Below are 14,630 nucleotides of genomic sequence, written 5' to 3' on the forward strand. Positions count from 1 at the left end.
ATTAGAGTCCAAAACAAGAGGAAAAGCATGAGAAAAAGTAGATACGTTGGAGACGTATCAGTTCTATACGTTGGTCAGCCTGTGATCGGACCCTTTGTAAGTCGACAAAGGAACACTAATGTGGTTGGGGTCCTAGTGTGGATAGGTTCCATGTTAACATAAATATATAGTGGGGATCACTCTCCTGGGTATATAGCTAGGATTCCAACTACACATACTTTCATTTTGGTAAGTGCCTCATGCAGGAGGAAATATGCATCGTTACGGAATGACACTAACAACTTGGTTTCATAGTTAGAGAGAAGGAAGATTATGCTCGGAAAAGTGCGGCATCAAGAGAAGGTTTAGCAATACTTGGTGATATAAATTGGGGGTCAAACCACAGAACTCTAATCCGGATCTTTGAAATGTCGCATTATGTGTTTGAAGCACTACATGGTATTTCTCATGAGGGAAAAAATGTTGATGGTAGAATTTTGGCGCCGGCGGTGGGGGAGAGGAGGAGGTCGGCAGCGAAGGGGTTGGAGGTTGGGGAGCGGAGGAGGAAGACGGCGTGGGTTGGTTGGGTTGGGTTTGCTTTCCTTTGCTTTGCTTTGGGGCCGTGGGTGAGGATAGCTTTTCGTTTTCATTTGATTTGAAACCCATAAATTTGAGCATTTGCCTTCCTTCTCGAGAAGCGGGAAGGGCCTGAAATATTTTATTATGTGGAGTCGGAGCGGGAGCGAGGTGCTGGGGTTGGACCAAGGGCGAGGTCGGCGAGGGAGAGCTCACCCGCGTAACACCACCGCTGTCGACGGTCACTCTACAATGTCGACGCCTCTCCAGGCACTCGCTCACACTGAACCTCGGCAGTGTCACCGCCTCACCACCCAAGCTCGGGATCGAGCTATCCACCATCACTCCACGTCCCTAGCAAGGACTCGATTGCGTCACCGTGCGTTGGCATCTACATCGCCCCACCGGCTAGCATCAACTACAAGATGTAATCAACACTACTAGTCACCCACAGGTACCAATCTGAGGTTCCAGTACAAAGATTGAACACAAGAGATGAACTAGGGTTTTCAGATGAGATGGTGCGGTTGAAGATGTTGATGAAGATGGGCCTCCCAAAGATGAGAGGGTTGTTGGTGATGACGACGACTTCGATTTTCCCCTCCCGAAGGGAAGTTCCCCCGGCGAAATCGCTCCGTCGGAGGGCAAAAGTGCTCCTGCCCAAGTTTTGCCTCGAGATGGCGGCGCTCCGTCTCGAAAGTCCTCTCCTTATTTTTTTTCTAGGTCAAAAGACCTTATGTAGCAAAAGATGGGCACCAGAGGTGGGCCAGGGACCCCACTACCCACTAGGGCGTGCCTGGAGGGGATGGCGCGCCTTGGTGCCTAGTGGGCACCTGGGTGGGCCCCTCTAGTATTTCTTTTCTCCAATATTTATAATATTTTCCAAAATAAGTCTCCGTAAAATTTTAGCTCATTTGGAGATGTGCAGAATAGGTATCTCTAACGTAGCTTTTTAGGTCCAGAATTCTAGCTGCCAGTATTCTCCCTCTTTGTGTAAACCTTGCATATTATGAGAGAAAAGGCATTAGAATTACTCCACAAAGTGTTATAATGAATAAAAACACTATAAATAACAGTAGGAAAACATATGCAAAATGGACGTGTCACCCAACGAGGAGCAGAAGGAAATGATAAGCGGTTTTCAGCAAGGTAATCTCTGCAAGTACAAAAAGTAGAGGTAACAAGTTGTTTTGTAGCAAGGTAATTCATAACAAGTGGCAAGTAGCAATAGTAGCAAAGCTGCAGGAAGGTAGCCCAATCCTTTTTATAGCAAAGGACAAGCCGGAAAATTCTCTTATATAAAGCAAAGCGTTCTCGAGGACACATGGGAATTGTCGTCTAGTCACGTCATCATGTTTAGTTGATGCTCATTCGCTACTTTGATAATTTGATATGTGGGTGGACCGGTGCTAGGGTGTTGTTCTTACTTGAACAAGCAACCCTCTTATGATTACCCCTCTCCCACACATCTGCAACTATGAAAGAAGAATTAAGATAAATTTAACCATAGCATGAAACATATGGATCCAAATCAGCCCCTTACACACTACTAGGAAAAGGCCTACTAATGGCGCACCAGTTTTGCCTACTAATGGCGCATCACTGGCGCGCCATTAGTATCACGCCACTAGTATTTATTACTAATGGCGCACCACAGGTGCGCCATTAGTATCTGGTATACTAATGGCGCACCACCCAGTGCGCCATTAGTATATAACACCATGCGCCATTAGTATGCCTCCCAGAGCCATATTTAACCATGTGCTTTGGCACACTAATGGCGCACTGCGGATGGATGCGCCATTAGTATACTTGGCATACTAATGGCACACTCTGTAGTGATGCGCCATCAGTATGAATATTAGGTTTTATTTTTTTACTTTTCTGATTTTTGCACAGGTTACAAAATATATTATTTGACTGAATATAGACAGTAGCACACAGCAACAGCAGATTCATCGAATACAATAGAAGATTAGTCTCCGAATATAATTCATCATATTAGTCTCCGAATTCAAAAGATCGAACAAAGATAAAACATTACAAGTCTCGAGACCGAGAGTATCAAGTTTGTCGGAAGTAATACTAATCCTAAGAAGTCCTACTAATCATCATCATACAACTTCTACTCGTTATTCATAACAAGTCATACGATCATCATCTTGATAGTCATCGAACCAACCCTACTTAATTGTTCTTAGCACATGATCATCAGTATTAGGCAGGACCTAAATACCCTATTTAAGCTAAAATAGCATAAAACAATATAGACCCTGACTCTCCATTATGGAGAATGGAGAACATCCTGTCTCCAATTCTTGCGCTTCGCTTCCTTTTGCTTCCAAGAAGCTCCTTACGACTGTCCATACATTTTTCCATCCTTTGATTTTCATGTCTCCACTTCTTTTAGAAATCTCGTATGGACAGTTGAGATTCGTAGGACGACCTGGCTGTATGTTCAAAACATTAACACTACCTTTCTGATACATCATATGAGGCACACAATTCTCTGGGATTATCTATTGAAAAACATAGTAATAACTTCATAGTTAGCAATGATGTACTAGTTTTAGAAGTATGCAAAAGATGCACGGATGTCGTAATAGTAAAAATCTTACCAGGGTATCTCCATGGTAGTTACCGTAGTTGAACACATGCACTAGTGGCACGTATTTACCATAATGTTGAGGAGTTTGATTGTGGATAGTGTAATTCTCAATGTCAGTACAAAATCCGACTGGATGATTTTTCTCCTTGTAAGTTGTTAATTCGGAGCCATCGGTGTAGTGGGTTTTGTCTACCATCTCCCGCACATTCTTTGAACAATAAAAATAAGCTGTCAATGGAAATAAGCTGTCAACTATTTTGAAATAAACAATATAAATTAGCTAATAACTATGTTTAAGAAACTCACATAGCGGTAGAACTGGAGGCGTATCAATAAGGACCCAAATGTCCATATTGTCTTGGTTGATGTCAGGATTACCAAGATCCATGGTGATAAGCATACCCTCATCAAAACCATACATCTTGCAAAATGCTTCCCAATTTTTGCAACTAAAATGGGTTACGCTCTCAGAATTATATAGATTTCCTTCAAAGTCCACATCGTGATGAGTCCTTAGGTGAATTTTCTTTGTTTCAGAAATTTCATGGTCTTCAAAATCCATCCTCTCCAAGACATAGCGTCTTGCATGGCATGGGATAAGCTATACTCGAATTGTAAAAGATGAAAATTACACGTTGAAATAGTTGAAGCCGTGCTTAATTATGAAAATAACACTTGTCGTCGTTGTGTACCGTTTCAACTTCGAAGGTCTCCTCGAGCTTAATGCTGAAGCGCCGATCATCGTCCAGGTGAGGCATGTCGCACAGACCTCGATTGCCGTGGCACCGGTCGCACTCCGCCGGGAGACTTTCGTCGTCGGATGATCATGACGACATATCCTACGTTCATAATTCAAATCTACATCATTTAGGGTTTGTCGACACCGAGGCATCCTAAAAGCTAAGCTTTTATCATTTAGGGTTTGTCGACGCTGAGGCACCCTAAAAGCCTAAGATTTCATCATTTAGGTTCTTATCGACACTGAGGCACCCTAAAAGCCAAGGTTTTATCATTTAGGGTTTGTCGACGTCGAGGCACCCTAAAAGCCTAAGCTTTCATCATTTAGGTTTTGTCGACGCCGATGCATGCATTAGTCGCAAGTACCCCATATGTCCTATTTTTAGCAAAGTCATGCTAAAATTCACGGAAAATTTCGGCATGGCCTTTGCTAAAAATAGGACATATGGAGTACCCGAATTTGCCGGAACAGAAGTTAATCGACATTCCGGCAAACTCAAGGGCCTCTCGGGGTACCTGCAAATTCATCACGACACAATGGTCGGAGACAAAACCCAGCAAACTAGCAAGATGATCATCATATTTAAAAGTCATTACTTGTCAAATACAGAAGAAGGAACAATTTATTTGTGACATAGTTGGCCCATACAGAAGAAGCAACACCCTGCACTAGCCTAAAAACAAGTGAAGTTTCACCCATATAAGAATAACTTTATAAAAACAGAGAAGTTGCTATGTTTTTTCTATTGCTAGGAAAAACATCACTCATTGGAAATGAAAATCTCAGTACTAGCATTTTGAACTTTGAAATGAAATACAGTAGTAGTATTAGTAGTATATGGAGTAGTATCTTGTCTAGTAGTAGTATTAGTTGTATATGGAGTAGCAAGTTTTGCCTCAGAGACCGCAAAAGCTATGTTTTTTCTCAATTCAGATAGCTAAGTGGAAAACCACGTCAAGTCCTGTTTTAATACTCTATTTCTCAATGCATGCAATTGGTTTCATCTGGACTACATCATAGAACCAGCAATAAAGGACACTGAAAAAATATATAGAGATGCCTACGGTTCCTATCCTTGAGTAGCATGATTAGAGATGAGTAGATCTCCTAAAGGTGTCATAAGCACCTGCTGTTACTCTTGGAAACAATGCAAACATGTAAAAGTTATTACTGTTGACAATACTACTCAAATATCCAACTATCAGGACACAAGGCATGATAATCCATCTAATCTAATGAAATCTGAACTCAACTTGATCATGGTTCATGCCCTCAGACACATCAGCACCTCAAGAATGCCATGACAAAAATGAAAAGGACCAAGACAATCACCACACAAGTGAAGAGAGAACTCGGGGCCTCTTTGACAAAAATGAAAAGGACTAATACAATGAAAAGGACCAGTGAGATGAAAAAACTAAGGTAAGGGGGGACATCAAAACGCAGAAGTGCATAACACAAGCTCACCGACATAGACACACATAACAGCCGCACAACAGCATAGACATTAAACATGTGCAGAGATCACAATCAATAGAGGCATAACAGTAGAAATTACAGGTGTAGATTGCTCTGTTCAACAAACTTCCTATCAGTCCAACAATGTTTCTGAATCTAAACTTTTTCAGTTAACAGAACCTAAACCTGACAATGTTCAGTTAACAGAAAGGGGGGAGGGGAACCGATGCAGCTCACCGAGAGGAAGACGATGGCGAGCTCGTGCGGGGATCGACGGTGAGGCCGCGGTGGCCGGAGGTGGAAGAAGGCGCAGACGCCCTAGACGGTGGAGGCGTCGGTGTCGTAGAGGTGCCGGAGACCTTGCCCTGCGAGACAGAGAAGGGGCCGTCAGCCCTGGCGCAGGCGGGGGGCAAGGGGAGGAGGAGGGTCGGGGGGCGTACGGTGCTGCGTCGCTGCTCGGCGCCGATGGCGAGGAGGGAAGGCGAAGACGTTGAGGGTCAGGGCGGCAGGGGTGGGGGCGGCGGAGGTGGGGGCGCGGGGGCGCGTGGGCGGCGGGGGTGGAGTCCGGCGGGGGTCGGGGCGGCGGCGTCATGGGTCTGGCAAGGGAGAGAGGGACGAAAGGGGATCTCTGGTGAGGGAGAGGGAGGACTTAGCTATAGGGGAAAGCTTACTAATGGCGCACCACCCGTCGGTGTGCCATTAGAAATCCTTTTTTAGATAGCAATGGCGCACCCACCACCGGTGCGCCATTAAAAATCTTTTTAGATAGCAATGGCGCACCACCAGGCCGGTGCGCCATTAGTAATAATTTTTTTATATATTATATAATATATATAATTAAATGAATATGATATACAGTAATATTTTTTTATAAAAACAGTAATAATTGTTGTTTAACAACAATTGTAGTCTACAATTTTTTATAATTATTTTTTAGAAAATGAATATGAATATGAAACACTAATAATTTTTTATAAACAGAGTAATAATTTTTTAAAAAATATTATCAAATTTGTTATTCGAAAATAGGGTCGTCGGCGGCGGTGGAGCGGGGGAGGGTGCGGGGGGTCGTCGGCGGTGGAGCAGGGGGAGGGTGCGGGGGGGTGCTCGGCGGCGAGGGGGATAGCTATCGAGAGGGAGGGGGATCGAGATCGAGTGTCCTCATGAATATTCAATAATTTTTCATATGAAATATGAGAAAATATCATCAAATTTGAAAAAATATTCATGAATTCAAAAAGTGCCCATGAAATTTAAAAATATTCATGATATCAAAAAGTAAAAAAAAAGTGCCCATTACTAGTTTAAACTAGTAATGGCGCACTATGCAACGATGCGTCATTAGTAGTTTTGCAAAAAAGTAAAAAAGAATACAGTAGTGGCGCACTCTGCCCGGATGCGCCATTAGTATGTTTGAAAAAATGAAAAAAAACATTTTGTTACTAGTGGCGCACCGTGTGCCTGATGCGCCATTAGTATATAGTAATGGCGCACCACATGTCTGGTGCGCCATTAGTGTCATTTCCATCTATAGCCCTTTTCCTAGTAGTGACAGAAGTACGTATATACTAGGGTTTAAACTTTAGTCACTCTAGAAACCCATCATCTATTTATTACTCCATGATGTCTTTTTCCTTAGGCTCAAATATGATGAAGCATGTAGTCGACGTTCACACGACACCACTAAAGGAAGCAACAACATACATATCATCAAAATATCAAACTAATAACAAATTCACATGATTATTATAACAAGACTTCTCCCATGTCCTCAAGAACAAAAGTAACTACTCACAATCATATTCATGTTCAAGATCAGAGGAGTATTGAATTTCATTAAGGATCTGAACATATAATCTTTCACCTAATAAACCAACTAGCATCAACTACGAGATATAACCAACACTAGCTACTAGCAACCCACAGGTACCAATATGACATTTTGATATAAAGATTGAATACAAGAGATAAACTAGGGTTTGAGATGAGATGGTGCTGGTGAGGATGTTGATGAACATTGGTCCTCCCACGATGAGAGGATCGTTGGTGATGTCGATGGCTTTGATTTTCTCTTCCCGAAGGGAAGTATCCCCGACGGAATCGCTCTGTTGGAGAGTAAAAGTGCTCCTGTCCAGGTTCCGCCTCGAGACGACGGTGCTTCGTCCCAAAAGTCCTTTGTGTATTTTTTTAGGGCAATTGACTTCATATAGCAGAAGGAAGGGGCCGGAGGCCAGCTGTGGGCCCCACAAGGCATTAGGGTGCGCCCGGGGGGTGACCACGCCCTGTTGCCTTGTGGGCAGCGGGTGGCCCCCCTCTGGTATTTATCTTCGTGAAGTTTCAGGTCATTTGTAGCTATGTAGAATAGGTATGTCTGATGTCGCTTTTTAGGTCCACAATTCTATCTGTCGGTAATTTCCCTCTCCATGTATATCTTGCAAATTAAGAGAGAAGATGCATTAGAATTACATCATAAATGAAAATAATAATGAAAATATTATAAATAACAGTACGAAAACATGATGCAAAATGGACACATCACTTAGCAAAGAAAGAAAGTTGGCCGCATCAATCCCTCTTGAGCTTGAAGTAGTCATCATGTGAGCTTGAAGTAGTCATCATGTGCCTCCACTCCCTCCACAATGTGCAAGAACATTTTCGCATGCGGAAACAGCGACAAAACCATGGATCATCCAAAAAAGTTGGGTTCGAAGAAAAGTAGTCCTTCTGCAATAGCTGTGCTCCGGACACCCTATCTCGATTGATCACTCTTCTCCCTTCGATTGAGTCCTTGAAATTGATAATATGCTCCACCCGCCGGCCCATTTCCTCTTGCATGCTCATGAGCATGATCGCGTCCACTTCTTCGTCCGAATATGAGGTATCGAAGAACTCATCTTGAATCATTTGATCAAGCTCTGTGGGTCCATACTCCTCGTCTGGCGAAGCATCGAAATTCATCATTTTCTCTAAAGAATCACAAAAAAAAACAGTCAGACAATGTATCAAACACATAGAGTGCAAAGGCGGAGCCAGAGAGTTGCTGGACGTACCGCGGTGGGGTGCGGGCCGACGACGACGTCCCCGGCGGCGAGGACGGGAGAGAGGATTGCTTTGCCGGAGGTAGCGGCGTAGAGGCTAGGAACGGCTGCGGGGCGCAGGCGGCAGCGGAGCGGGGAGACGGACGCCGAGGAGTAGGAAGAAGAGAGGAGAGAGCGAATGGATCCGGTAGGTCGATTTGGTGGATTTGATGCAATTTGCGGTGGGGTCAGCCTGTCGGGTCCGACATGACAGACATGTCCGGACGCCCCATATCCGTCCCATATTTGGACTGAATTTAAGGAGTGCCGGTTAGCCCGGACGTTCGAGTCCCGTTTGAGGCGTCCGTCTGAATCAAAATTTCGTGACCGATAATCGGATGGCCCGCCCAGATATATGAGGCGGGTTTGGGGCGCCCGCTCAACTGGGTCCCCTGTTTAATGGGGCGCCCTGCAGTTTAATGGGACCTGGGTCCCCTGTTTTTTATTTATTTTTAAAGACAGCCTTGCCCGGACTGTTGGTCAGTGGTCCGGCTACAAACATGAGGACTTTTGTCTTGCACGAGTGACGAGTTTACCAACCTAGTTGTCACACGGTTGACGCATGCAGAGGATCACGACCCCCGTCCACCCACCCACCCCTCCTCGTGTTCTTCCTTCCCATCCCATCCCGTTCCCGAGTGGGAGTGGAGTGGCGAACCCAAACCCAAGGCCAAAGCAACACCAGTCGCACATCCCACCGCCCCGCAACGCCAAGCCAAAAGCGAATCCACCCCGCATCCCCTGCTTTTCCTTCCTCGCCTCCCTAAATTTAGCAGCATGGAGGGGGACGAGAGCGATCCATGGGGGCCGCTGATTAAATGAGGCCAGCAGATCGCGGTGCGCCCCCCGCCTCCGCCTTCGTCGCCGCCCCCGTCTCCGTCTCCGTCTCCGTCGCGGTCTTCGTCTCCTCGTTCGTCGCCGCCGCCGTCGTCGTCGTCTCCCCTGAGGTGAGACCCGCTCCGCCATCTCTGTTCTGTTCCTCGACATCCCGCCCAGACCCAGTACGGCCTCTTCCGCCTCTTCTCCGGCTCTGAGATATGGAGCAGCGAGCGAGATTTGGCTCTGGTTGGATTTGGCGCCTGCCGATTTGAGAAGGGATTCGGTCCGAGCCACCAATCGGGGCGGGGAGTCGCTAGGTGGCGGCGTGTAGGGTAGGGTAAGGCGGCCTCTCTTGTTTTTGCGGTCACTACGATGCTGTTTTCGTTCTATAATAGAAACAGCAATGGGGGAAAACCGATGGCATGGCATGGCATTGGCAGTGTGATCTAAGGTGCAGTTTCAGTCTGATTTGGGCGAGACTGCTGCTTGCTTCTGAATGATGGTAACAGGAGGTGGGGATGCGGATTGGTTGGACACCAAATTGGGCATACAGATGCATTTCAGTTTGATCTGGGCAACAGGGGCTTGCCATCTTACCTGTGTTGCTATCAGAATGGGTGTGAGTTTTCCGCATCGCGGTGACCCATCAGGCATATAGGAGGGATCACCAGACTGCAAGGGGCCCTAGCTGTTGGAATCTCAAATACGTACTTGTTTGTGTGGTTGATAGATTGGGGTGGCTATGCTGTTGACAGTACACGAGCAGTTAGATCATGCTTGTTGGGGTTTACTGGCAAGAATGCCGTGACAACAGATGATGCTAGCTCTGCTCTGGTGTTATGCTGCACTTTCATTTTCTTCCTTATTTGGTTGATGCAAATGCTGAAATGCAATAGCGGCTTGTTTATCTTGGCATATAAGTATCAATTTCATGGCTCCTTGTCTTGTCGTACATGTATATGAATGTGTGCATTTAAAGAACAAGTCAGTTGCATCACAAATTCACAAGAGTCTGTGTGTAGCTGTAACTCATCCCCATTCTACTTCGTAGACTGAGAATCTTACCTGTATGTTTATTTTGTCTAAGTTATGTTGCTTCCTGTACCACTTTCTTCTCCTTGTTTACTTATTTTCTGTTCCCTCTTGCATAATGCAGGTTGCATTCAGCTTCCGATATTGCCGTGTTCCCCAGGAAGAGAGAGTGCTTGGGGCACTCTCATATGCTTCTCCGAGACTCGCTCATTTCTTTCCTTGCCAATGAAACAAGACAGTCGCATGGCGGGAAACTCGGTGAATCTGCCTCATGCAACTAGAAGAAGAAGTACTTTGGCTTTCAAGTTCCTGATACCCTTCGTTCTAGTTCTTTCAGTTTCTGTTATTGCTGTCACCCAGTACTTCCAAAGTATCTCCTACTTTCTGCGGCCGCTGTGGGACACACCACCAAAGCCCTTCTCCCGTATCCCGCACTACTATGCCCCTAACATGTCCATGGACCAGCTGTGTCAGCTCCATGGCTGGGGCATTCTCTCCTCCCCTCGCCGTGTCTTTGATGCTGTTCTCTTCAGCAATGAGCTCGATATTCTGGACATCCGCTACCATGAGCTCTTTCCGTATGTTGACAGGTTTGTCATCCTTGAAGCGAATGCTACCTTCACTGGCATCCCAAAGTCACTCACCTTCTTTGAAAACCTCAACCGTTTCGCATTTGCTAGCTCAAAGATTGTCTATGACATGCTTCCCATTGGAGATTTGGATCCTGATTCTCGCCGAATGCCCTTCCTTGTAGAAGCCGGTCACCGCCGTGCACTTAACAACCTGCTAAAAAGATCAGGCATTGCTGTGGGGGATGTCTTGATCATGGCTGATGCCGATGAGATCCCCAGTCCTGAAACCGTGCAGTTGCTGAAGTGGTGTGATGGAATACCGCCAATCATGCATCTCGAGCTAAAAAACTATATGTACTCCTTTGAATTTCATGTGGATCAAAACAGCTGGAGAACGACAGCGCATGTGTTCACCGAGCGGACCAAGTATCAACACTCCCGCCAGACCGACCTGATGCTGGCCGACGCAGGCTGGCACTGCAGCTTCTGCTTCAGGGAGATCAAGGAGTTTGCTTTCAAGATGAAGGCATACAGCCATGCAGACCGGGTGAAACATGACATCTTCCTGAACCCTGACAGGATCCAGAGAGTCATATGCAATGGGGATAACATTTTTGACATGCTACCTGAGGAGTACACGTTTAGTGATCTCTTCAAGAAGATGGGGCCGATACCGAGGTCAGCGTCCGCTGTTCATCTTCCATCCTATTTGATCAGGAACGCGGACAGCTACAGGTTCTTACTTCCTGGTGGGTGCTTGAGACCGGGCTAAATCAGAAGTGTCTTGTAACTTGTTAGCCAACAGTATTACTTTTAGATGCAATGTTGTTGTTACTGTGGAAATAGGTGTGTTTTGTTTGATGTGGAGCAGTAATAATTTTACTGTTTTAGATAGGATGGTAGAAACTTTGTGTGTGTGTTCAAGGAACCATGTGAACTTCAGCTTAGAATTCACCTAAGGTGATACAAAGGTAAAATAGCGACAGGGATCGCCGCCCTTTTGGGTTCATCCTGATGAGCAGGAAGCACATCAATGATGTAATTGTTTTTGATCTAAATAAGGAGAGAGTGATGCCCTTGTCTTCTCCTACTGGAATCAATGGAACAGGCTACAAATGCAGAAATACAAACATAGCTGCTGACTATATCATCTGCATTGTTTGCATGCTAATCTATGTTTAGTGTTACTTAAACATTTTTAAATAACAATCTCTAATGGACAAATGTTTATTTACAGTCTAAACTCACATGTTTCCCTCTCAAAATGAGAACATTTAACTAAATAATTTACATTTAGTTGTAATCATATACTGTATATAGTAAGTCCATAGTGTACTATTTTTGTTTTCCTTAACCTAGAACATGAAGAGCCTATTTTACTCCCTTAAAGTCACCCCCTCATCTGTCTGAGGCTTGGAACTGTAAATGGAAAATCGGGAGAAAATGTAGCGCTGATATATACACGTGCTGATATATTTACTTGGAACTGTAAATGACAACATAATGCAGGAACAAGCCAAAAACTATACACGTGCTAGCCGCTTTGCATAATTATTATTCAGTAATGTTCAGCAGAGAGTTTCATTTGGTCTTCAGATCATCGACCCACACATGTTAGCTTCTGGTACATACATGGGTCCTATGGAAATTTTGATCTGCTTGCAGCTTGTAAACACTTTCTTCAAGCTGCTCAAAAGTTGCTGGCAAATCTAACTTTATTGATCATTTAAACCTCGAAAAGGAACATGTGTGCCAAAATATAAGAAAACCATTCAGCTTGACCGCCTTCCAGATATTTCTGTCATCTGCTGTTTCCCTCTATAGGATCTGACACATTGTTCCTAGTTCGTCGACACATCATGTTTCTTTCGTTCCATTTTCTTTAATATGCTTCGCATTATGACCCGCTGTTTAGTGTAGACACGACTTCATGTCACTGTTTTTTAGCATGGAAAAATATTGCACTGTGCAAAAGTTGATGCAAAACCAATACTTTATTTATCTGATGTGCATTGTGCAACAACTTTAATTGGTTAAAGCTTTAAGATGTCTGCATTTCTATCCATGTAATGTACTCTCCACATATTAAATGATGCATATCTTCCATCAAGTCTCAATAGTGCTTTTGAAGGTACAACACATCTTTGCATTTTCTAGATATAATTGCATCATACTCACTTTCTTCTACATAGTTTTTCTTTTCTTTTAATACGGTCTGCTCATCCATGGCTATAAGAAGAGAATGCTCTGTCTCTCCTCTCCGACAGCTTCATACATGGAGGCTCCCAAGGTCAAGATGCCAGACTTGTGCTTGCTCTTGCTCATGGCACTCCTGTTGCTTCCTGGTAAGCCTTGCTTGGAATAATTATGCGATGAATATAAAACAGTTTCTCAGTACTCTATTCTTTTTTCTGACGCTGCTGTGCAAAATGATGTCCTTATTGTTTACTGCAGGGTCCGAAGGTCATACCTGCGCGACGGTCAGCCAGACCTACATTACTCTCTTATGTGTGCGTGATACGTGCGTCAAGAACTGCCACAGCGAGGGCTACACAGGAGGGAGGTGCGTGATCACCTCCTTGGAACCTCCCATGTTAGTCTGCTTCTGCATGAAACCCTGCTGATGATGCTTCTGAAGCAGTAATATTTTTGTGTGTGTTTAAGGAACTACATGTGTGAACTTCTATGTTGTATTTGCTATGATGAGCAGTTCAACATAGAGTTCACCTAAGGCGATGTAATAAAGGTAATGTTTTGATGGAGTTCTCGGCCCTTTTCGGTTCATCCTGATGAGCAGCTACAGATGCAGAGATAGAGATTTAGTTGTGCTGTGATGCGATTATATCTTCTAGAGTGTTTGATCTGGTATGGAGTCGATCTGACCCCCCCCCTTCCCCGCGGCTCCCGCGTCGTCCCCCTTGGGCGACTCGGGGGCGACTAGGGTTTCCCCTGGCGCCGCCACCCCCTCCAGCCCCCCTCCCCTTGCCGCCGCCAGAGGTACGCCAGCCTAGGAGGCTGCCGATGAAGGTGGCGGCGAGGCTCCCCGTCGCTTCGTCCCTTGGCGAAGGACCCTGGACGCCGGGGCGGCGGCCCCGGACGGCGAGGCAGCGCCACCTTCACGGCAGGTGGCGGGCGCGGGATGCGGCGAACGGCCTCCTCGGCTTCTTGGGCAGCAAGGAGCCGGCAGGAGGTGGTCGTGGTGTGGGCTTCTTCCACTCCAGATCTGAAGGTCGTGCTTCTCTCCTCCTCTGCTCCACTCCCCCCTCTGGCGGTGTCCGATCTGTGGCTTTGGCTATCAGATCCGGTGCTGGCGGGGTGATAGTGGTATAGGACTGCGTCTGGGGTAATCCCTTGGCCGGTTCTCCGGCCACGGCGGCGACAGCGCGTGCGCGCGTGGTTTTCCTCCCTGGAGGCGTCGCTGAGGACCTGTTTCTTTCCACCCCCGTCCCAGATCCCGGGTGAAAGCCCAAAACCCGTCCCGGGTTGGGCGGCCGTGGCGCCATGCGCGTCGTTCTCTCCTTGGAGACGCCGCCTGGGGCTCTCTGGTTCTTCGGGAGAGTGGTTGTGAGGTTGGCGAGCGCTCGTCGGCGGCGAGCCCAAGGGGTGATTTTTTTGTGTAGGGTGTGTGTTCCTACAGGTGTATGCCTTGACGGAGTAATGCTCTGCGGCGGCAAGGTCGTGGTGTGTCATGGTGGCTCTGCTCCTGAGCCGGGTTGGAGGGGGATAGGGTTCCTCTTCCCGTTGACAGCCCCACGACGCGCACCGCAGAA

The 14,630-nt window shown here is 46.0% G+C and overlaps 2 protein-coding genes across 2 annotated transcripts; both read left to right on the plus strand.

The window, feature by feature from the left end:
• The first annotated feature begins 9,035 nt into the window (after nucleotides 1–9,035).
• LOC125507788 (beta-1,4-mannosyl-glycoprotein 4-beta-N-acetylglucosaminyltransferase-like) lies at nucleotides 9,036–11,950 on the plus strand. The gene is made up of 2 exons (XM_048672285.1): nucleotides 9,036–9,384; nucleotides 10,413–11,950. Exon 2 carries the CDS (start codon nucleotides 10,514–10,516, stop codon nucleotides 11,630–11,632), a length of 1,119 nt encoding a protein of 372 aa, XP_048528242.1. The 5' UTR covers nucleotides 9,036–9,384; nucleotides 10,413–10,513; the 3' UTR covers nucleotides 11,633–11,950.
• Nucleotides 11,951–13,117: 1,167 nt separating this feature from the next.
• Nucleotides 13,118–13,564, plus strand: LOC125555600 (defensin-like protein 10). The gene is made up of 2 exons (XM_048718502.1): nucleotides 13,118–13,205; nucleotides 13,315–13,564. Exons 1-2 carry the CDS (start codon nucleotides 13,136–13,138, stop codon nucleotides 13,482–13,484), a joined length of 240 nt encoding a protein of 79 aa, XP_048574459.1. The 5' UTR covers nucleotides 13,118–13,135; the 3' UTR covers nucleotides 13,485–13,564.
• The last annotated feature ends 1,066 nt before the right edge of the window (nucleotides 13,565–14,630 follow it).

The sequence above is a fragment of the Triticum urartu genome, chromosome 5 (genome assembly GCF_003073215.2).
Source record: "Triticum urartu cultivar G1812 chromosome 5, Tu2.1, whole genome shotgun sequence".
Lineage (NCBI taxonomy): Eukaryota > Viridiplantae > Streptophyta > Magnoliopsida > Poales > Poaceae > Triticum > Triticum urartu.

What these genes read in the sequence shown, in the direction of transcription:
- LOC125507788 (XM_048672285.1), top strand. Translation starts at nt 10,514, where the DNA reads ATGAAACAAGACAGTCGCATGGCGGGAAACTCGGTGAATCTGCCTCAT.
- LOC125555600 (XM_048718502.1), top strand. Translation starts at nt 13,136, where the DNA reads ATGGAGGCTCCCAAGGTCAAGATGCCAGACTTGTGCTTGCTCTTGCTC. An exon ending in GGCACTCCTGTTGCTTCCTG is followed by an intron (nt 13,206 to 13,314) that starts GTAAGCCTTGCT and finishes TGTTTACTGCAG; the next exon opens with GGTCCGAAGGTCATACCTGC.